General features: G+C 50.2%; 1 protein-coding gene and 1 long non-coding RNA gene across 13 annotated transcripts in view; one reads left to right on the top strand and one right to left on the bottom strand.

The window, feature by feature from the left end:
• RIMBP2 (RIMS binding protein 2) overlaps positions 1-24,123 on the top strand; it is a 307,318-nt gene that overhangs the window by 234,105 nt on the left and 49,090 nt on the right. For 11 of the 12 annotated variants that reach the window (XM_044930306.2, XM_044930303.2, XM_044930307.2 and 8 more), the window contains 3 exons: positions 12,500-12,704; positions 17,386-17,531; positions 19,587-19,663. In XM_044930306.2, the coding sequence (XP_044786241.1) occupies positions 12,500-12,704; positions 17,386-17,531; positions 19,587-19,663 (428 nt within the window). Of the gene's footprint in view, positions 1-10,360; positions 12,705-17,385; positions 17,532-19,586; positions 19,664-24,123 lie in introns of those variants that run through there. The other variant, XM_044930309.2, reaches the window with a different exon arrangement.
• On the bottom strand, positions 28-1,691 carry LOC123329951. Its single transcript, XR_006545591.2, has 2 exons — positions 1,436-1,691; positions 28-1,036 (listed from the first exon to the last, which is right to left on the bottom strand). It is a non-coding gene; the product is annotated as an uncharacterized LOC123329951 (long non-coding RNA).

The raw sequence follows: 24,123 nt of genomic DNA, 5'->3' as shown, positions 1-24,123 counted from the left end.
TGGCTGGAAGTCCAGCTTCTTTCCTTCTCTTCACCCCAAGCCCATCGATCTGATGGTCTGTGTTGTTTTAATCTGCCTCCTGAGCTGCCGCTCTGTGACAGCCCCGCTGAGGTCACGTCGCCCGGCGCTGGTGCAGGGTGCAGGCCCTGACACATGGGGGACGGGTGTAATGTGCTTTGGTTGGGAAAATGGAGAAGGCCACGCAGATGGGCTGAGAACCTGGGTTTTCTTTTATTCACCACGTCTTCCGGTCATTGTGTTTTGCTTTGCTCTTCACCCAGAACACGCTGGACAGCATGCAGGTATTTTAGCGAGTGATGTCCTCCCCTCCCATGTGCTTGGTGAAGTTTTTTCCCATGAGTGGACCGGCCGTGCGCCCCTGGGCCAGCTCCATCTCCCTCTTCTTTGAACACGGGCAGCTTCTGATGCAGTCGTGGGTGCCCGGGTCTCCCTGGGGTTGGGGGAGCCAAGGAGCTGCTCGTGGGAGTTCTGCCCCAGGGAGATGCTTTAATCCAGGCACTGGGGCCCAGGGTTCTGTCCACCGTGAGTGATGAGTGAGCCCAGCAAAGCCGGCTTCCATTCTCAGGCTGGAAGGACGTTCTGTGAATTCAGATGACCGCAGGGAGGAGAACTGTCAGGATGATTCTGCCCTCGGGCCAGCCGCGTGCTTGCACAGCGGAGAGCCCGGAGTTCCGTGGGTCATCAGTATTCACGCCTTGCACCTGAGTGGGCCCCTTGCTATCCTGTGTCATGGGCGGGCAGTGGTTTCTCCAGCAGCGGAGGGGCCCTTCCTCGTTCTTCCTGCAGGCAGCCACCTGGGGAAGAAGGGAGATGAACTGTCTCTCCAAACAGGGTTTTGAGCCTTTTCCAAAACTCTGAGTTTGGCCGTGAATTTGTAGAACTGATGCTGACTTTCCTCACTCTTGGGTTGTTCTCAACGTGGGCTTCCCAGACCCAGTGTGCGCTTTCCGGACCTTCAGTATCTGCATCACCCGGGAGCTCGATAGAACACAGATCCTCAGCTTCTGCCTGTGACCTGCTAGAGCAGAAATTCGGGATGGGGCACAGATGTCTGCGTTTTACCCAACCCCCATGAGCAGTTTAAGAAGCATTGTTTAGAGAGTCTGCTAGGCTGGTTACAGGAAGGATAAGTAGCTGAAGGAGTAGGGCACCTGGGAATCTTGGCCAATCCTGGCTCAGCGCCTTAGCAACTGGAAGTGTTGACCAGGAACAACCTGAGCGAGTCCCCACCCACTGGGTCCTCAGGAGCATCCTTAGCAGGCAGTGTACTTTTCATTTGGAAATTCATGTTTTCCTTGTCTGACTTTAGTGAGATCCTCTACTGAGCAGAAAGACACAGCTAGGGATAACACAGAGTGATAGAGAAGGGCTGCCCTGGAAGTAGCGTTAGGTTAAAACCCCTCGAAACACTTACATGCACACATCTGGTTCTGTGGACGTCTCAGTCCTGTTTTCTGATGAGTGAGCAGCCAGGATGTTTGTGGGTGAGAGGAGATGTGTTTATTCCTGGTCAGGACACCCAAGGACTGATCTGGGCTGGCTTGGCAGGCTGAGCAAAGACAAGGATCAAGAGTCAACTGAAAACACCTTTTCAAAATTGGAACGGAGAGCTCTGCTTGAAAACCTAACAGCCTAAGAGCAGGTGCTAGTTACGTAGCTTCCTTGACACTTTATAAAATTAGTTCAGGTCAAAGAAGCAAAAGAAAACAGCTGTAACAACAACAACAGTGCCGATAGCAGGGTTTATTGAATCCTTCTCAACTGGGCATTGTTCAGAATGCATCTGTGGGTTACCTAGGAGATGACAGAAATATTGTCCCTCTCATATCCATGACAACAAGGGGAATTGAGGCATGATTAGGAGAAATGACTTCCCAAAGCCTCAGGGGCAGATAGCCAGGGGCAGAGTCTGGATGCCAACCCCAGGAGTTTGGCGCCAGAATCCATAATCTCCACCACTGCATGGCAGCATCCTCTGACCTAGGAATCCTGACCTCCCTGCAAAGCAGGGTCAGCTCTCCTGCCACCAAAAGGTGGATCAGCTCCTGCAGCAGCCAGACTCAGAAACAGTGGGCAGACAGCTCACCCTGACATCTGGGCATCAGCAGAGACAGGAGTGCACATCGTGTGGTCACGAGTGACAAGTGTGATGAAATTTAATCTTTTTAATACCCCCCATGGAGGTTGATAGCATCCTCCTCATTTCACTAACGAGACAACCAAGGCACAGAGATGCTGAGCCACCTTCCAAGGACACACAGCTCCTAAGAGCAGAGCAAGAGCCCTGAGGGTCCACAGGTAACACCATATCAAGTCGCTGAGAAAGTCAAGTGCAAAGAAGAAATGGTCTATGACTGTAGGGCTGATAAATCGTAACACCTGTAGGGTTGGGAGGCAGTGAGCTCCGGGATCCACTGCAGGGGCATGTTCGCCCATGATGAGCTGGTGCCCACCTGGGTGTCAGTACTGAGGGCTTTGTGTGCTTTGCGGCTGATTATTCAGGGCTCCCAGGGCTTGTTGGCCACTTCCTCGACCAAGGCGTCCACCTGCAGGTGATGCCAGAAAGAACCTGACCAGGTTCCATTCATCCCCGAGTCTCATCCAAGAGCAGATAGGGCCCTGAATCTCAAGGTGGGGGTCAGCATCTGGGCTGCCCAGTGACTTTTATGGGTCCTGGGCTCCTTTTGCTTTCATAGGACCCTTCCTCCCTTAAGATATTAAAAATTATATTTTACATCTGCTTGGGTACAAAGATGAATGTAATCCAGCTTGGATTCATTATTATTATATTCATTTTTTCCCTGATTTTAAAGACAATTAAAATGAAAACTTTGCCACGGATCCCTCAACAAGGCCTCAGGTACCATGCTGCTGCCTGTCTTGTGTTAAGGTGGTCAGCAATCATCTGGCAAGGGAGTGTCCTTGTGGTTAAATAAATCTGTTTTGTCCCATCAAACAGATGACCTTAGTCTCTGATCTCTTGGTCTCTTGGTGTAAGTCAGGTTAGGCGCAGGTGTGTTGTAGTAACACACCAAAATCTTGCATTCAGCACAAGGATTCATTTCTTGCCACTGCAGATATGGGAATCCTCCATGAAGCTCCCCTCCACGTGGTAACTCAGGGATCCAGGATCCCTGTATCTTGAGGCTGTGCCAGCCAGAGCGTATGGCTTCCTGATCACCGTGGTGGCAGGGAGAGCTCTTCTATGTCTCAGCTATAGAGGCAACAGGTGTCACCTCTGTTTCTGGGTCACCAGCCAGAGCTAGCGACCTGCAGGAGAGGCCAGGAAGAGCAGTCACCCTGAGTGGGGGCCCTGTGGCACGGCTCTGCCACATCTGAATTCTGGAGTCCTTATGAGGCAGTGCAGTTTTGCTGCTAAAGTGTGACAATATTAGCCAAGTTGAGAATCTGAGAAGTGCTCAGATAAAGAAGCTTAAACTTAATGCTTTGCATTTAAATCTCTTAAGAACTCTCTTTCCCCCAATAATTCTGGTGGGCATGGGTTCTCTGCCTCTTGGGAATAACTTTGGTGACCCTGTACCCATGAGTCTTAGCTGGAAGACAAGGTTGTTAGGAACAAAGAAACCGGGATGCTCAGATATTTGGGGGCTCACCTTCTGACACCAGCTTCATCTCCCTAATGCTCCCCATCTCACCGCAGTTGGTACCTTGAGGGCAGAAGCTACAGTCAACAGGCAGCCTTGGGTTCTGAGGTCCCACCCGTGAAATGTATTTATCTGCACACAGGGCACCTCTGTGCCGAATGCATGTCTGTACCGAAGCAAAAGACTCCAATGATCCAGACCCACCAGTGCAGAATTCACTACGTTTTAGTTGGATTTGATAAAGGCATTCATCATGTGAACTAAAACAAATGTTTAAGACATTTTAAGACATTGCATTTTAATAATGCTGAGTCAATACATTATAGGATGCAAAGCATTAAAGAGTCATCTTCACCAGAGTCTCCCTTTGGTTATTACTTTGTTACATTTTAGTATCAAGATGACATCATCCTGTAAAGATTCTCGAGTTCAGAGCAGTCACTTGTCCTGGAATCCAGAGCCAGTTTAGATGAACTGATGGGGTTTGTCTGTGTATATGTAGCTACATGCAAGAGCTGGTGCAGGTGTAGGTAGGAAACTGGCAGTGGAGGGTGTTTCTTAACTGGACATCACCATGAAAGAGGGCTTCCCAGGTGGCGCTATGGTAAAGAACTCGTCTGCCAATGCAGAAGACAGAAGACACATGGGTTTGATCCCTGGGTCAGGAAAATCTCCTGGAGGAGGACATGGCCTGGAGAATTCCCATGGACAGAGGAGCCTGGTGGGCTACAGTCCAGAGGGTCTCAAAGAATCAGATACAATTGAAGAGATTTAGAAGAACACCATGATGCCATCTGAGAAGCAAGGGTGATAGAGTCTCTACTTAACTGACTTCTGGTAGTGTCCTTTGCCCATAGAGGACAAAAGATCTTCAGTTCAGTTCAGTCTCTCAGTCGTGTCCGACTCTTTGCGACCCCATGAATCACAGCACGCCAGACCTCCCTGTCCGTCACCAACTCCCGGAGTTCACTCAAACTCACTTCCATCAAGTTGGTGATGTCATCCAGCCATCTCATCCTCTGTGGTCCCCTTCTCCTCCTGCCCCCAATCCCTCCCAGCATCAGGGTCTTTTCCAATGAGTCAACTCTTCACATGAGGTGGCCAAAGTGTTGGAGTTTCAGCTTCAGCATCAGTCCTTCCAATGAACACCCAGGACTGATCTCCTTTAGAATGGACTGGTTGGATCTCCTTGCAGTCCAAGGGACTCTCAAGAGTCTTCTCCAACACCACAGTTCAAAAGCATCAATTCTTCAGCACTCAGCTTTCTTCACAGTCCAACTCTCACATCCATACATGACTACTGGAAAAACCATAGCCTTGACTACATGGACCTTTGTTGGCAAAGAAATGTCTCTGCTTTTGAATATGCTGTCTAGGTTGGTCATAACTTTCCTTCCAAGGAGTAAGCGTCTTTTAATTTCATGGCTGCAGTCACCATCTGCAGTGATTTTGGAGCCCCCCAAAATAAAGTCTGCCACTGTTTCCACTGTTTCCCCATCTATTTCCCATGAAGTTATGGGACTGGATGCCATGATCTTCATCTTCTGAATGTTGAGCTGTAAGCCAACTTTTTCACTCTCCTCTTTCACTTTCATCAAAAGGCTTTTTAGTTCCTCTTCACTTTCTGCCATAAGGGTGGTGTCACATGCATATCTGAGGTTATTGATATTTCTTCCAGCAATCTTTTTTTTGTCTTTTTATGTCAAAGGGTTTTTTAAATTTTTATTATTATTATTATTTTTTTACTTTATGATATTGTATTGGTTTTGCCATACATCAACATGCATCCGCCAAGGGTATACATGTGTTCCCCATCCTGAACCCCCCTCCCACCTCCCTCCCTTTCAGCTTGTGCCTCCTCCAGCCCAGCATTTCTCATGATGTACTCTGCATATAAGTTAAATAAGCAGGGTGACAATATACAGCCTTGACGTACTCCTTTTCCTATTTGGAACCAGTCTGTTGTTCCATGTCCAGTTCTAACTGTTGCCCATAGAGGACAAAAGATCTTAGCTTCTGCTTATGGACCCCTACCGTGCCTGTGAGAGTCTGGACTTAATAGTTTGTTATTGTCCTGGAAGGCAAGTTTCTCCCCCATTTTACAGATGAAGAGACTGAGGCCCAATGTGCTTCTGTGACTTGCCTCCAGGTCCCCTGAATGAGTGAGAGGAAGGTTGGACATCTACACACAGCCCAGAGCCTGGAGTCAGACAGGCTTACATCTGTCCTGCCACTTCCTGGGTATGTGACCTTGGTCTTTAGTCCATCTGGCCTTGTTTTTCTCATTCATACAACGGGCTCCATCAATTTACCCCTGGAGTCTCTCTGGCCATCAGCAGTCATGCATAGAAAGCCCCCAGCAGGACCCAGCACATAGCAGGTTTTCAGTAAATAATAAATAGCATCACAAAAGTTGTTCACACATAAAGATACTGCACGGAACAGCTTACTCCCGAATCACTGCTACGCAGCGACCCAGCCCTGCCAGGACGCCCCCGACCCCCGACTTTGCTGTGTTAAGTACTGAGAGTTCACCGTGTCCCTGGATTCTCAAAACGGTCCTGGTTTGGACACATTAGAGGGCACTACCCCCTACTCATTCGCTGCCTTTTTCAAAGCGCAAAAGTTTTTCAGATGAAAAACCCAGAGCAGAGGACCTTGGGAGTGCTAACAGGCATGTCTTTGGATGTATTTTCCTTCATCTTTATAAATACTCACAGCCAAATTTGCAAGTCTCCACTGTTTATCCCAATTAGAGTTTACTTGCCCGATGACTGTGCCATCTGTTCCTGCTGTGGTCAGAAACGCAGCCACCCTCCGCTCCTGATGCTGCAGGTGGTGGGTCTCTGGGGTGGAGGGAGCAGAGCTGGGGATGGGGACATGCAAGCAGCTGGGTTAACTCATGTGGGCGTGGTTCTGCCCCGTCAGCCTTGCCACCCAAGCCAGAGGGATGGTGCCCTGCATCCTGAGGTCAATATTGACATCCCAATAAGCCGACCAGGGCTGATCAGGGGGGTTGCTGTTTTCTTTCTGCATCACTTGGTACTGGTTCCTTCTGGTAGCGGCTCGGGAGTCATGGGAGGAACTCTGCCTCAGCTGCCAGGCTCAGCATCAGAGACCCAGCCTCTGCCAGCTGCAGCCAGGCCCTGAGAGTGTGTCCACAGAGGAGGCCCTGGAGGAAAACCTGCCTCCTTCCTGGAAGAGAGAAACATCAGGAAAGCCTGGGGAAGTCTCCAGAGGAAACGCTCACTTATGAGACGTTCTTTGGGTTTCCTGGGTCCCTATGTCTCATCCACTAGCCATTCAGACCTTCTCCCCCTGAAATTAGTGAGAAAAGGCATGTGGCAGCTGCCCAAATTTTAGGAACCAGCATCCTTATTGCCTTGAAGCCATGTCCTCGGATACCCAGAGGAGAAACAAAGCAAGGAATTGAAAAGAGGGATAAACAATTAGGTGTGATCACACAGGACTCTTAGAATCTTTGGGGTAGAAATGTGAGGTGAGAGAGGGTTAGCCCTACAATTTTACTGCCAGGTCACAATGGAAGCAAGTCTCAGACCACACTGTCACACATGTGCAGACATGTATTACAAAGCACTTGTTGACGAGCAGGCACAAAGTAGCACTTCCTTCTTCTCTGTCCCCTTGGGAACCTCCTCCACCAGCGCCCACAGAAACTGAGGAGAAGACCCTGGTCCTGGTGGCCTCGGGCAACCAGAAATCTGCCGAATCAGTATCCACACAGAGGACCATTTATAGACCCAGCCTTGGGGTCCATCTCCCAAAGTATACCAGTGTTTGCTTATGTTGCTCAGTCATGTCCAACTCTTGGCAACCTCGTGGACTGTAGCCTACCAGGATCCTCTGTCCATGAAATTTTCCAGCCAAGAACATGGGAGTGAGTTGTCATTTCCTTTTCCAGGGGATCTTCCGGACACAGGGATCGAACCAGCATCTCTTGCATCTCCTGCATTGGCAGGCAGATTCTTTACCATGGAGCCACGTGGGGAGCCCCCAAAGTATACTAGCCTTATGCACTAATCATTCAGGAGTGGGGTAGCACTAACATACCCCTTATTTTGAGTACCTTTCATTTCACCAATGAACGTCCACGTCTCCCCTGCTTCAGGCCTAGGTAAAAGCTCATCATTTACCAATTTTCTTCTGACATTGCCCATACCAAGTGGGCATGCCTAGAGCTGGAGGGGGATATAGGTGTTGTATAGCTTTGGGACAGCTGCCCCTGGTGTACATCTGCATTCCTAACATCTGCATTGACCACACCTGGGGTGGAATTCTCATTTCTGGCACCGGTTGCCACAGAATGAAGTTCCAGTCCCTGGGTATATGCTCTCCATCCAGAAGAACTGTAAACTATAAATGCCGGAGCCAGTAGGCCCCAGATTCTGTGGGGGTCGTCCTGTGTGTCTTGTACTCGGGTGGGTGCAGTTGGAGTCCATGCACAGGGCCATGAGGCATCCAACCCAACCTGACCTGGCACTGGCTTTGCTACCCATGTAGTCATGTTAAGCAAAGTGGCAGCCCCCTGGCCATGTCCATCTCTACAGGAGCCATGTCAGACAGTAAGCCTCGACATACCCTCTGACTATTAATGGCTGAGAGATTTTTTTCTTTTTTACATTAAAATGAAGATTCTTTGCCTCTCTTGGAAAACTGGAAGTTTTGCCCGGGATGGGTCTGTCCTGATGCTAAGAAGTAGACATTCCTCTAGACAAAACGAACATGCCCTGGTTCACCATGGTCCCCAAAGATGCTATGGGTTTGCCCTGCTCCCTTCCTCTCATGGGCATCCCCCACCACCCCTGTGGATGTTCAATTTATAGCAATGGTTAGACATCACCTCTGATCCACCTACTCCCAGGACCTTCCTCTCATCACTCACATCAGAGCCGACCCTCCTTTCTACAGGCATACCCTGTGGCAGCTGCCAGGGGAAGTTGCCCACCACAGTCCCCATCAGTGAAGAGGACCCTGAGCAAAGATTTGCTCTTTGGGAGGAGACCCTCCGAGAGCTCGGGTCCCGGATTGGCAAAGTGGTGATACCCAGAAGGTGGAGTTCACAGTAGTACCTAAAATGGGCAGTGCTCCATCGCCTCTGCGTGAGCACCAGCGTCTCTCACTGGTTTTGTCTGAGTCCCCCAGGGTCTGCAGGGAGCACAGTCTCCCCTCTGCCATCCCCGTGCCCCACCTACCCCCACTTTCCACCAGAAAAGCAAGTCAAGAGCTCAGATGCCAAAAGTTTAACTACTCTGTGCACTGCTGCTGAATCAAATCTTGGAGTTTTGGGTGAAGTAAAAAATGATGGCTTTATTGCTTTGCCAGGCAAAGAGGGACACAGTGGGCTCACACCTCGAAATACCATGTGTCCCCCACTTGGAGAGGGTATAAGAAGTTTTATAGTAATAGTTCAAAGAGGGCATGATCAGCTCGTGGACATTCTTCTGGTGGGTTTGTGGTGAGATAAGGGGCAGTCAGCATCATCAACCTCAGGTCCAACTGGTCTGGGGTCTGCTTGTGGGCAGCCTACCATCCATCATTAATCCTTAGCTTCTCCCACCTGGAGGGAGTTCAGTATCTGCAAAATAGCTCAAAGATACTGTGTATATCCATTGATGGGGAACCAGGACCCTGCCCCAAGGCTGCACTATTGTTTTTCTTGACCATTTCTCCCTGGTCTTTCAACCCCTCCCTTTCCTAATTAACAACTATTGGGATCTGCCTCTTGGAACTCAGGGAAGGTCATGGAGGCTGAATGAAGATTATTTCCTATAATCAAAGAAACAGGGGACACAGAAAGGCTTTGTGTCCAGGAGCCCCACAGGGCCCTGCTCGGTATCAGCTCCTGCCCTGGGCTGTTTCCAGGTGCCTCGGATGCCTGACCTCCATGTGGGCTCCTGAGACCTTGGCCGCTCTTAACCCTCTAGGCCCCTAATCTGATGTCCCCACACAGCAGCTGTTCATCCACCACCTTTGAGGTTTTCTCTGTATCTGTCTGCCACCTACACAATTATTTCATATTTTCTTTAAATCTGTGCACTTTCTAAAATTCTATTTTGAAATAATGTGAGATTCACAAGAAGTTACAAAAATAGCGCAGATGGCTGCTGCATAATTTCACCCAGCTCCCCACGGATAGCATCGTAGGTGAGTGGAGCACGCTGTTGAAACTGGGCAGTTGATAACGGGCACAGTGTCAGTAGCCAAACTACAAAGTCATTCTTTGTCCTTCCTCTAGTGATAAATTCCATGGGATTTGATGGTGCGTATACATTCACATACCACCATCAGGAGTACAGATGGCTCCACCCCACCAAAGTCACACCTTCATATTCCTTTTTTTTTTTTTGGTGGTTGCCCTGGGTCTTCATTGCTGTGTGCAGGCTTTCTCTAGTTGTGGTGAGTGGGGGCTACTCTTCGTTGTCATGCACAGGCCTCTCATTATGGTGATTTCTTTTATTGCAGATCATGGACTCTAGAGCATAGGCTCAATAACTGTGGCTCACAGGCTTAGTTGCTCCACAGCATGTGGAACACTCTTGGACCAGGGATCGAACCCGTGTCTTCTGTATTGGCCAGCGGATTCTTATCCACTGGACCACCAGGGAAATGTCACTTCTTAAAAGTCAGACCCTTCCCCCAACTCCAGACCCTGACAACCACTCATCAGTTTTCCATCACTTTAATTTTATTATTTCACTAAAGTGGCATCAATGAATAATCTGTTTTTTGAGTTAGGTCATTTTTACATACACACAGAGGACATACACATGAAGGATTTGATGGCCAGTTGCATTTTTCTCAAGCACATTAAAATGAGAATGTGGCCGTTTAAATAGTGTTATATCCTTCCACAATCACTTCACACCCCCACCCTGCCCCTCCACACACACACACATGTACTACCATGGCAGCTGGTGGCACACCTGGATGAACAGGTGATCCCAGGGCTCTTCTAGTGCCCTTCTAACCCGAGGCTGTTGGCAGCTGCTTTTCCCCACCTGAGGACCTTGGAGCAAAAGCTCAGCTTGGAGCAAAGTCTCCTCTTCAGGACTGAGCCCAGAAGAACCAGAGCGCTTGGTCTTGAGGCATCTGAAGTTGCCATCCTGGGGTCAGAGATGCTTCCTGGCACATCCTGCTTTCTTTGCGATGGGCGACCTGGGCAGGAGGCAGATTGCTCCCTGTCCACACCTGTGCCCGGAGGAGCCCAGTGTCTCCTCTGTGTCTTCCTCGGTGGAGACAGCCATCACGCCCAAGCTCATTCAGCCTTTGAAAAGAATCTTGCCAATTATTTTAATGTATCAAAGAAATTAATTATAGGTTTGGGATTTGTTAGGTCTATTTTCAGAATTCTATGATCTCAAACATAAATAGCACTTCACTCTGGCCTAAGGAGCTGAAACGCTTAATACCAGTGGAGGCAGAGAGGGAGAAGGTGGGGAGGAAGAAGACAGCATCACTCTACCACCATCCACATCCCTGTCTGCTCACCTACATGAATCCAGACATCTCTCAAGCCCCAACTTGGTACCAAGCTCTAGTCTGAGTGCTGAGTGAGAAAGGAGACAGAAATTCCTGCCCTCATGGAGCCGAGATTTTAGTGGAGGAAGTCAGACGATGCACACGGTTAATAATACAGCAGATGACATTGTCCATTTATCACAAAGGAAGGGAGAGGAGGCAGGACCACCACGCAGATGGAACAAGCCACTGCCACGAGGAGCGTGATGCCTGCAAATCAGGGAGTCCTCTCTCTTCATCGCTTCAGCAAATGTTTATTGAGCACCTAGGATGTGCCAATATTATGCAAAGCATTAAGGATCTGTCAGGGGACCAGAAAGCACAGCTTGGCGCTTAAATGATCTAAGAGAGAGATGAGAAATAATCAGGGAGCTACTAGAATGGAGGGTGCTACGAAGGGAACAGCAGGGGAGGAGGCAAAGTGGACCGTCTGTGTGCCCCTTCTCAGGTGGGCACCCAACTGTGGACCCATGCAGGGAATTCCTGTTGCAGGAGACAGAGTTTTGCTTTTGCTCCAGGGGAGGAAGTGTAGGAAGTATGGATCTTGGTTCTCCAGGAAGGGGAATATGGCAGGATCACGCTCACCCAACTGAGAACCAGAAGCAGGCAAAGATGGGGGTGTATGGGGGTGCTGCCCATGGTACCCTCCCTGCCATGTGTACCCAGGGACGCTCCCGCCTCCCTAAATATCCTCGGTGCCTGCAGATGGCAGTGATGTTGCTAACCCAAGCGAGCAGGTAGCAATTCCTTTTAATGCTAAAGCAGGGTGCCCTGGGGTTCTACAGTTTAGGGGCAGAAGCCTCCACCAGAAAACTGCATCAGTGGAGTTAGCAACTGAGCCATCCCCAAAGCTGGGCTCTCACCACCTCCTGCTCCAAATTTCAAGCAGCTACAGTCAGGCGTGCCAACCACAAAGTGCCCGGGCTGCACACACAGCCGAGAACAATCCGCTGTTGGCTGAGATCTGAGTGTTTGCAGGGTTTCTTGGCACCTGTGCTTTCCCACGTTTGCCCTGTGAGAGAATCTGGCTGACGGCCAAGCTTCCAACCGACAGGAAGCTTGATTTGCTCAGCCACCATTCTCACGTGGAGGCAGGAGGCAGCCCCACCCCCACCACCACCACACACATGCACACATGTGTGCAAACACATTCAGGCCATACACTTTTATATGCACACACACATACTGTCATCCACACATGCACACACAACACTCAGTCTTGTACACACACGTGCAACGCACATACACGCACAGACACACACTTGTGCGCAGACACATGGGGCCCCAGAAGCCCGGGCCCCCCGCTAACCGCGTGTCCGGGTCTCCGTGCGCAGTGCAAGGTGCGGGAGTTGGAGGAGAAATGCCGGACGCAGAGTGAGCAGTTCAGCCTGTTGTCCCGGGATCTGGAGCAGTTTCGCCAGCACGCCGGCAAGATCGACCTGCTGGGCGGCAGCACTGTGGCCTCCCTGGACGTCCCGTCGTCCCCCAGCAAGTCTTTCCCAAGGTTCATGAACGGACTGGCTCCCTCCATCGGAAAAGGTAAGTGCCTCCCTCACTTCCTCCCTCCCTCCTACCTCTGCCGTGATGGAGAAGAAGGTGCAGCCAGCAAGCTGGGAACAGCTGGGCACAGCCAGGGGTGTGTGACAGAGCCTCTCACAACACCCGAGGGAGTGACCAGCATAGCAGGACTTGGGATAGTACTGGGGCGGCCGGCGTTTCCCACGCATACTCGATGCACCACCCTTGATGGGTGTGAATCAGTGTAAGCTCCCTCCCACCTGCTCTGAGCCCTGTTATGCACATGACACCGGCCAAGGTGCCCAGAGGATCAGCCAGCCAAGCGGCGAGCTGGGACTTGGACCCAGGGACCTGGCTCTGGGGTCTGCATTGGGATCTGCCAGGCGGGCTGCTCAACTTCACTTGTTTCCCTTCTCATCCAGCGACCTCTTGATGACATTGTGATGTACTTGGAACTTTTGTTCCAACAAAGGCAACAGTAGTACCTGCAGTGAATGTTAATGCGTTCCCATCACATTTGTGTTCAGGAAGCAGAGTGGAGAGCGGGGAGACTTCACTCTGCGTGGTTCTGAGGGATCATTTCTTGATCACAGAGGCATTTAATGTAACCTCAGGGGAAGTTCCCAGTGTAGACAATGAAGTACCCTACTCGGTTAGGGAACTTACTCTCCAGTGAAGGTTAAACAGGTCACAGGCCAGTTTTCTCCTGGCTGGGGAAGCAGTTGATTTTTTTTATTTTAGAGGACTTGTGTGCCAGAACCCTACTTTAGAATTCCACAAAAGGGAGGGAATTTCCAGATTTCTCCCAGTTTTTGTCAGAACATAGGAAAAGTTCTTCTGGGTGCTTTTTATTATTAAAATGAGGTGCTGCAGCATGTATCTTGATGAACAATGTTTCTTGGCATACCTCTCTTTCCCGCTCCTTTCCGTCCTGCGCATGCATTGGGAGAATGCAAAGAGGCCATGAAACACAAGACGGGGAGAGGGAGGTCCCCCCGACACCACCACCAAGTTCCGAGCACAGGGTACTCCCCAGGCCATGTTCAGGTACCGAGGCTGCGATGCTGCGCAGATGGCAGGCCCTATGTGGAGCCCCTCTGGGTAGGGGGACACAGATAAGACACAGGGGCACAGATGAGTGAGTAAGGAGCCACTTGCTCAGACAGACACGAGCGGTCAGGTGACAAGAGAGCAGGTGACCCAGGGCCATTTAGGATGATCAGAGAAGACTGCTTCCTGGAAATGAAGTTTGAGCCATGAGCCCTGAAGATGAAACAACTTTCTCCAATCCCCACTGGATGGGGAGGTCTGTGGCTCAGGGCTCACATGAGCTCAATCACACACAATTTTCAGGGTCCCCAGGTCCCCAGCATGGTTGATGAGTCCAAGACTCAGTAAAGAGTTGTCCTCCTGGCTCAGACCTGTTACAGAAACACAGGACGAGCACATAGTGGGTCCTGAGGAAAAAGAGATGGGGCGTCTGAAGAATCCACATGCAGGCATCCTATGCCCTCCTCCTCCAGGAAGACCACCTGGAGTGCCCACTATGCAACAACAACAACAAAAATGCAGCTCTATGGATGCAGTGATGATGTCCAAGGACACCGAGTAGATACAGCATACAAGGTCTGTTGGGCACTGGTCATGTGGGCACCTCTGCCCAGCATACGCCAGAATACCAGACTGCCCGAGCTAGGCAGGCACTCAGCACAAACCACGTTGGGCCCACAGTCTAGTTACAGGGAAATGCCCTGGTCACCTAGGGAGCCTGTCCCACTGGTGTAGGGAAAGGTTTAGAAACTGCGCTCCCAGTCGCAGCGCAGCCTGACTTGTCAGCAGACCCTTCTTAAAGTAGCAGCCCCAGGCTTCCCTCCATGTGAATTCCTTTCTGCACAGCATGAGGACATGTTAGTCCAGGGCAAGCTCATGGGTCACAGGAGGGGGAGCAGTGATTGACCTGAGTCATTTGGCGTCCAGATTGATTTGGAAAAACCAATCTGATTTGTGGTGGAGGAAAATGGATGCTGACTAAGAATAAAACAAACAAAACCAAAACAGGGCTGTGTCTCTATTAAGGGAGTTCTAGACCCTGGTACAAGAGTAGGTTTGCACCAAGGCTTCTGTTTAGGCATTTGGAAGAGCCATTGTGCTCAATGACCAGCTCCTTAGCCGGGCATACTTGGCAGCATCCTTAGAGCATGCTTGCTATGCTGGCCTCAGTGGCCATGGGAGGAATGCCTGCAAGGGGGCTTCCTCACGCAACCCTGAAGTCCTCCTCAAGGTCGTTCTTTGTTAGCAGATGGCAGGGGCCACTTTAAGAGTGAGGGTAATGAGGAAACTCCCTGCTGGGCTGGCCTGTCTTCCTTATGCCGGAGAGGAGGGTGGGGGATGGAAGGAGTGGGCGGGGCCAGTGCAGAATCAGAGCAGGACCAGGCCGGTGTGCTGCACGTCCTGTCGGGGGCCTCCTGCCTGAGGCTGGGTCAGCCTGAGGGTGAGGAGGACAGGACCGCTTGATTGTGAGCCCCTGGTTGGGACTCACCTTCTGTGCAGTAGAGTCACCCCGGCAACCAGCAAGGCTGGAACCACACAGGGACAGAATTATCCTTGGACATGTACTAGGAAGGGGGCGTGTCATCTCTCAGGGCCACCCCTCCACCGCCAGTTTCCTTCCAGTATTGGAGCTGAGTTTTGGTGAAACACCAGATAAAGCCATTGTTTTGGGCTCAGTGGCCATATTTTCCAAAAAATATGTATCCTGAGGCATGCAGATCATGAAGGAATGTGCAACTGAGGGCACAACATGATTTTGTGTCTAATCTCACATTCACTCAAAGAGCAGAAGGGCAGGTAAAACATGCCACAAGCATCAGATTATTTTTCTCTAGAGAACTGGATTTGTTTAAGTAAAATGTAAATTGGAGGCAACTCTGGTCATTTCACCCCTTGCTACTCCCAGCAGCAGTGTATCAGTCAGGACAGGCTAGGTTCAGTGGCAGTAACAAAATCCTCAAATCTCAGGGGCTTAAAACAGCACAAGTCTCTCTCTCTTTTGATCCTGCTCCATGTCCACCTCAGACTGGATCAGGGAGTGGGTTCCACACTGTCTTTAGTCGGGAATGCTGAGCCTCCTCTGTCTGGAATGTTCCATCTCAGGGGAAAGGAAGCATAACAAATTAGACACTGGCTCAAAAGGGCTTCCACCCCAAAGTAGGACACGTCACTTCCACTCACAGGTCACTGATCTGGATGAGTCCCATGTCAGAGTGACACCCTTCCACTGCAGCACTGAAGCAGCAGGCCGCGTCCTCAGCTGACTTCCTGAGGCTGCAGGATTTGAGAGTCGATTCCCTGAGTAAATAGGGACTTTGCACCTGCTGAATGCCGAGCGCTGCTGTGGGCATTAGGGATCCTGGGCAGTGACCAGGGCCAGGCTGCTGCTCCCTGGGGTCTGGCCTCCTTGCAGGGCCCGGGGGTCTATTTCAGCATCAATTCTCTGTTGCAGTGATGCTTTGCCACCGTTTTGTTAATCAGACTGGGACTGAGGGGGTGACTTCTATGCAGTCTTTGTGGAACACTTCTTACAGTGTTTGTTTCTCCTGATTTGGGCTCAGTGAGTCATCTTCCTCTGTGAACCAGTCCCCATGATGGGAGAGCCACAGCCAGAGGCTAGACAAAGCCAGCGAAGGGTGTCTGCAGCCCACTGGGCAGCGAGAGCTCGGGGAGGGAGAAAAAATTAATTCTGTAATTCATGTCTGATCCTAAAAATACACTCCTGACTTTAATCCAACGGTCTGGGCCAGCACTGATCAAGGGTCTTGATTCTCCCCTGCCCGCCCCACCTCCCCCCCACAGTGCCTGGGACAGGGCCAGCAACCCCACGAGGACAGGATGGGTAGAGATCTGCTTGGTCCTAGTGAATCTCTTATCAAAAGTATTTTTCAGCCATAAACCTGACCATTTGGCCACTTTGTGTATGTCAGGACTGTTCAGGTTGTATTATTAATAATAAGTGACAGGAAAGCTGACATACACTAGTGTGAGCAAAAAGGAATTTATTTATCATGTAGAGTAGATGAAGATGGCTTAGCTTCAGGTACAGCTGCGATGGTTAGATAGCATTACTGACTCAATGGAGATGAATTTGAGCAAACTCCCAGAGATAGTGAAGGACAGGGAAGCCTGGTGTGGCACAGCCCATGGGGTGCAAAGAGTCGGACACAACTTAGCGTATGAACACACAGTTGGATTCAAGGGCTCCAACCATGCCATCTGGACCTGATTCCTGCCTCTCCACCTTCAGCTCCTCCTTCTATGAGCAGGCTCAATTGTCAGATGGAGTTTCCTCCTCCTGGGGACACTGTGGCTGCTGTACTACTAAATCTCATTTCCTTTCTGTTTTAAGCTGAGGAAAAGGAGAGCCTCTTTGCTCATGACTCCCACGAAGGTCTCTCTGATGGGACCTTCCCATCTTGCGTGCAACACTATCTCCACCAAACAACCAGTGTAGCCAGGAATGGACTCTGCCAGATGGATGGCCCAGATCAGAGGGTGTAGATGAAGAGTGGGAGATGGGTGGGTTCTGAAATGAAACTCAAAGGCTGATGCCAAAGACAGGAAAGACCCACAGGGAAGGCAAATGTCCAGTGTGCTTTGGTTATTTCCTTTGTACCATCTTTCACATCATTCCAATGTTCGTGTCCAGGTCAGGAGAGTGCCCTTGGAAGCCGCACTGTGATCGGTGAATATATCCGGCCCCTCCCGCTCCAGGGTGACAAGCCGGAACCTCTGTCCGTCAAGCCCACCTTCCTGTCAAGATCCGGTGGCCCAAGATGCAGATTTGAATCAGACGTGAGTCCTGTCCTGGCCTCGGCCAGCTGCCCTGCTACCCACGATGTGGGCTGTGGCTGTGGGTGGCCCTCCCACCCTCTCTCCCTAGTTCCCTTTCTGCCTTCACTCCCATTAACCCATCTTCATTGACCACCTACTCTATGCCAGGGTGTGAGGGCCCAGTTTGCAGACAAGGGAGTCCCTGCTTTCATGGGCAGAATGACCATAAACGAGTCAACATCTAAAAGTCGGCTAACAGTGAATGTCCTGAACCCAACAAGCAGGGACGAGGCAGAGGACAGGGCAGCCCTTCTCAGACTGGCCATGGACCATTTGTGGTCTATCTATGAGCAGGAGCCCAGGTGAAGGCCGCTGGGCTGGAGAGGAGCTGGGGATGGGGTGGGAGGCGAGTTGAAACCTCAAGCAAGCTCTCAAATTTTGGCTCAGTCCAGGCTGAAACCACTGAAAGACCCTGAGACGGAAGTGCTGTGGTCTAACTCCTGCGGAGCCCGCTCCAGAGGGGAGGGGTGGGAGTGTGTTGTGGGGAGGGAACAGGCAGGAGTCCCGGGCCTTTTTCTCCTGGGGTGGGGGGCAGAGGAGGGGGCTACACATGACAAGTCACAGTCACTCCCACCCTCCCCTGGGAGAAAAACCACCCACTCCTCCAGCTTGGGGCCCTGTCCTACCCTACCCACAACCCCAAGATGGTTGTAGCCTCCATAGGCAGAGAGGAGTAGGGCAGGGGGAGGGGGCACCGGGAGAAAGGAGCTCGGTGTCGTCTCCTCCATGCAGGATTCCCAGGAGCACCAGGCACCATCCATGTGCGAGCACTCCCCTCCCTGTACGGGGTCCTCGAGGGCTGAGGACACAGAGCTTGGGCTAACTTTGTCCTCCAAGGAGCCTGGCAGGCTCTGGAGCAGTGACCGTCTCAGGCCTTAAATCACAGTGCTCACCACTCTGTGAGAGAAGATGAGATCTTTTTTAAAGTGGCTCTTTATGTGTTGTTGTTGTTGTTTATATTGGTGTATATTTGATTTACAATATTATATTGGTGGCAATAGTGGTAAAGACCCTGCCTGCCGATGCAGGAGACGTAAGAGATGAGAGTTCAATCCCTGGGTTGGAAAGATCCCCTGGAGGAGGGCATGGCAACCACTCCAGTATTCTTGCCTGGAGAATTCTTGTCCATGGAACAACTCCCATGGACAGAGGAGCCTGGCAGGCTACAGTCCATAGAGTTGCAAAGACTTAGCATGTATACACCACACATAGTTGATTTATAATTATGTTAGTTTCAGATGTACAGCATAGTGATTCAGTATTGTTGTAGATTATACTCCAGTATAGATTATTTCAAGATAATGATTCTAATTCCCTGTGCTATACAGTGTATCCTTGTTGTTCTTTTACTTTGTATATAGTAGGGCGTAACTGGAGAAGGCAATGGCACCCCACTCCAGTACTCTTGCCTGGAAAATCCCATGGACGGAGGAGCCTGGTAGGCTGCAGTCCATGGGGTCGCGAAGAGTCGGACACGACTGAGTGACTTCACTTTCACTTTTCACTTTCATGCATTGGAGAAGGAAATGGCAACCCACTCCAGTGTTCTTGCCTGGAGAATCCCAGGGACGGGGGAGCCTGGTGGGCTGCCGTCTATGCGGTCGCACAGAGTCGGACACGACTGAAGTGACTTAGCAGCAGCAGCAGCAGGGCGTAACTGTTAATCCCACACCCCTAATTTATCTCTCCCTCTTTTTGGTAACCTAAATTTGTCTGTGTTCTGCACATACCTTCATTTGTGTTATTTCTTAGATTCCACATAGAAGTGACATCAGACAGTACTGGAGGAGATGAGTCCTTTATAAATGTTCTCTGTGTGACCCAGGAGCCTACCCTGTCTCTGGGGCATGCCCAAAACTGAGAACCCAGGTGTGGCAGAATCTCATGGTGGGCAGAGTCCTCACCATGTGAGGCTGAAAATCCTGGGGACACCGTGGAAGAGATTCCCTGTGTGTTTCCAGCATGAAATGTGAAGCCTTCGGCGTCAATAACCTGCATATCCATTGTCTTTAATAGATGGATAATGATCGGAATTCCAATACCGCCAAGCAGAGGTACTCGGGCAAGGTCCACTTGTGTGTCGCCCGCTACAGGTAAGGGCAATGCTCCTCTCTGCATCCTCTGAACATCTGTGAGGGTGGGCGGCCTCGGGGCAGGTGGGGTGATGGGTAGGACACTCCATGAGCTGATAGGTCCCTTTCCCGGCACTGAGAAGAGGCGGGAGTTCAGCCAGGCTTTGGAGAATGCCAAGAGATTGTCTTTGGGAGAAAAGTTATGACAAACCTAGTCAGAGTATTAAAAAGCAGAGACTTTGCTGACAAAGGTCCACATAGTCAAAGCCATGGTTTTTCCAGTAGTCATATATGAATATGAGAGTTGGTCCACAAAGAAGACTGAGTGCCGAAGAATTGATACTTTTAATTGTGGTGCTGGAGAAGGCTCTTGAGAGTCCCTGGACTGAAAGGAGATCAAACCAGTCAATCCTAAAGGAAATCAACCCTGAATATTCATTGGAAGGGCTGATGCTGAAGCTGAAGCTGAAGCTCCAATACTTTGACCACCTGATGAGAAGAGCCAACTCACTGGAAAAGACCTTGATGCTGTGAAAGATTGAGGGCAAGAGGAGAAGGGGGCGACAGAGGATGAGGTGGTTGGATGGCATCATCAAGTCAATGGACATGAGTCTGAGGAAACTCCAGGAGATAGTGAAGGACAGGGAAGCCTGGTGTACTGCAGTCCATGGGGTCGCAAAGAGTCGGACGTGACTTAGTGACTGAACAAAACAAAGAGTTTCTCTGTTCTGATAGACAGAGTTTGGATAGTGTATTAGTTTCCTGGGGCTGCCATTCAGAACTGTCACCGATTGGATGGCTTAAAACCATAGAAGTCCATTCTCTCCCAGTTCTGGAAGCCAGAGGTGGGAAGTTGAGGTGTGGGTGGGACTGTGCTCTCTGAAGCCCCCAGAGGAGGACCATCCTGCCTCTCCCAGCTGGCTGTCAGCATCCTTGAGGTTCCTCAACTTAGACGCCCCACTCCACTCTGCCCCATCCTCCTGTGCTCTCTTTCCCTCTGCCTCTATGTGTTCCCTCCTCCTTTTACAAGGACCCCTGCCATGGGCTAAGGGCCCTCCCTACTCCAGTACGACCCCATCCCAACTTGATCACACCTGCAAAAACCCTATTTCCAAATAACCTCACCTCCACAGGGGCCAGGACGTAGGATCCGAACATCTTTTTGGGGGGATGCAATTCACCACATAACAGGCAGCAAGCTGAAACTCAAAGAGTGTTACCCTTGCCCAGAACACCCTGCTCAGCACCTTTCCAGCATCTTCCCTGTCTGTCCAGTGCCTGGCTGCATCACGCAGCCGTCACGGCCTGGGAGCTGAGCTCTCGTTGGAGGACCCATGTGTCCGTGTCCACTAACGTGAGCCAGTCTGGTCATGGATGACTCTCAGATTCCTGGTGGTCGCCACCGAAAACTTTGAGATGGGTGAGGGTTAGCCACCTGGCCACAGCTTTCCTGCCTGATTATAATGCAACAAGCCTCCACCCAAAGTCAGCCATGCGTACAGACACGAATGAATCAAATAGTCACAAAAAGCAGATACGGAAGTCAGACTTCCAGTACTTTATGCTTAGTAAAGACCTGGGCTTTTGTCTTCCTAGACTCTCCAGTGACCCTCTGCAGGCCGGGCTGGCCAGGGCAGGCAGGACAGATGCCACTGCCCTCTTAGTTGGCATCAGGCACCAGAGTCCCACCTCAGGGCTGTGCACAGAACTGCTGAGAAATCAGACTTCAGGAGCTATCACCAATGGTGTGGATGCCTCCAGCATGAGATGCTTAGACTTTGTTCAAGCAGAGGTGGTAGGGGATGAGCTATCCATATATCTTCAAAGCCTTTTGCTTCCTCCAGTGAGAATCATCTCAAATAACTGATCTGCTGATCAGTAAATTATTTTCTGCTGATCCACTAATTTTACCAGTGCACACCCACTTCTGACATTGAGATGATGGAAGCCTATGGAGAAGCTGCCCTGGGCTGGAGAGTCCTGGGTGAGGATGCCAGACAGCCCCTGAGGAGGGTCCCCCATCTGAAGGCTGACTGCACCCACGAGCATCCTTCACATGGTCTGTGGGGACGTTGCCACAGTGCCGGGGAGAACTTTGAGGACACCAATCTGGGGACCTGGGAAGGAGGGCTCACACCTACCCTGTGTCTGATTGGAGGATGGTTCTTCCTGTGTGTGTGTGGAACCAGGCTGAGCACAGCTGCTCAGCACAACACACCCTCCAGGCCAGTGAGTTGGAGTCATGGCCGGGATGCTGAGCTGGCTTCGGGTTTGTCTTCCTCACCAGTTTTGTTTCCCTTCCCAGCGATGAGCCTGGTCCCTCAAGGCTGCAGGGGCCGTGTGCCTGCCAGACTCACCTTCCCTTCACTTTCCTGGGAAGACGAGACCTCATTCCAGGGAAGGTGCCCAAGAGCCAAGGCACCCAGAGTCTGGATTCACAGCCAGCATGAAACCAGGCAAAGAGAAAGCACATGTGGTCAACCAGTGTGCTTCCAACATGAGGTCACCAGCCAGAGCCAGGGTGCTCAGCAAGCTCCATTTCCATCCTCTGTGTTTTCCTGGTGGTGTATTTACCACCCCACCCCACCTCCAACCAGATGGACCACATTGTAAAGTGTGCTATCTTCCTGATGCAAATGCCCCAGGGAAGTTACTGACACAGGAAAACCCTCAGAGTACTGGATGATGTTACTGGACCTCTGGGCTCTAAGGTAAAGGGTGGCTTGGTATAGTTAAAACCTCACAGGATGAAGATCAGGAGGCCTTCATTCTGGTTCCAGCTGCCTGCTGCCTCAGTCACTTTGGTCATGTCCAACTCTTTGCGACCCTATGGACTGTAGCCCGCCAGGCTACACTGTCCATGGGATTCTCCAGGCAAGAATACTGGAGTGGGTTGCCATGCCCTCCTCCAGGGGATCTTCCCCACCCAGGTATCGAACATGTGTCTCTTACGTCTCCTTCACTGATAGGTGGGTTCTTTACCCACTAGCCCACCTGGGAAGTCCTCTGGTTCCACACCCACCTCTTAATGAGCTTATGACTTTGGATAAGTCATCACAATTGGCCATGAACATTGGGAATAATAATATTAATATCATCTCTGCATTCCTCACTGGGCATTAATGGGGATCAAATAAAACACGGAGAGGAAAGTGCTGGTAACTCACGGGGCTGCTGGTGGGTAACCATCATCACATCACCATGATTAGTTACAGCGAAAGACTACTGCTGACTGAAGAAAAAAATGCATGATGTAAAAGCTGTGAGTTACATTTTATTCAGGGCATCCCAAGGACTGTGGCTTAAGAGACAGCCCTTGGTAGCTCTGAGAAACTACTCTGAAGAGTTAGGGGAGGAACCAGGACATATAAGAATTTTTTTGGCTGGGAAATTCATATAGTCAAGCATTAAAATAGTTCTGAAAGTGAAAGTGAAGTCTCTCAGTCATGTCTGACTCTCTGCGACCCCACGGACTGTAGCCTACCAGGCTTCTATGTCCATGGGATTCTCCAGGCAAGAGTACTGGAGTGAGTTGCCATTTCCTTCTCCAGGGGATCTTTCCCAACCCAGGGATCGAACCCAGGTCTCCCGCATTGCAGGCAGATGCTTTACCCTCTGAGCCACCAGGGAAGCCCTACTGATCACAAAGAACACATTTCTCAAGTTAATGACTTTAGTGCTTTTGTATGTCTGGGAAGATGCCAGAACCTGGAGTCACTGAAATTCTTTCTTAAGATGCCCATCTTACTGAAACCACAGAGGCCTTATTCTATTTTCCCGTCCCGAATCCTTCAAGGGCACACTGTTCCTGGGTGGGCCTAAGGGCTGTGGCTTCACCCCTTGTGTGACAGGACAATGAGTGAAGCTGTTCTTTTGTTTATCCAGTCATCTGCCACAATCAGTCATGCCACATTTTCTTTTTCTTGATGAGGCGTTTCCTGTTATTTTAATTAACCAATCTTTTAATTAGAAAATTAAAAATCATCTCATAAGTTCTTTTCTGCAAGTGGAGGTGACTTTTTAAAATGTTAATTCCAATATCTTGAGGACTTGAAAAGGACATTTTTATAGTCCTGGTAGAGAGGGGAAGATAAAATGTGCATCATTTTCAGTATATTTTGCTGAACATACCCAAGACCTTCAAAATGTGCATGGCTTTGGCCAAACAAGTATGCTTCCTGGGGACTCATCTTTAGGAAGAAAGTGGGCTAGTGAGCAAAGATATGTTGATAAGGACATTGGATGTAGCACTGATTATATCAGCCAAACGTTTGAAGAAATATCCATGCCCAACATGGGATCAATTAAAGAATGTTAGTCTATCCAGTGGAATATTATATAACCATTAAAATGGATATGACAGAGTTTTTCATGAGGGAAAAGATAATCATGTCATATTGCGAAGCCTAAAAGGTACACAGATAACTAAATAGTATATATCATACAATTCTACCTTCCCTCAATAAAATGTATTGAAACAT

Source organism: Bubalus bubalis, chromosome 17 (assembly GCF_019923935.1).
Source record: "Bubalus bubalis isolate 160015118507 breed Murrah chromosome 17, NDDB_SH_1, whole genome shotgun sequence".
In the NCBI taxonomy this organism is placed as follows: domain Eukaryota; kingdom Metazoa; phylum Chordata; class Mammalia; order Artiodactyla; family Bovidae; genus Bubalus; species Bubalus bubalis.
Note: the sequence above shows the minus strand (reverse complement) of the source record. Positions and strands in the feature narration are given on the sequence as shown.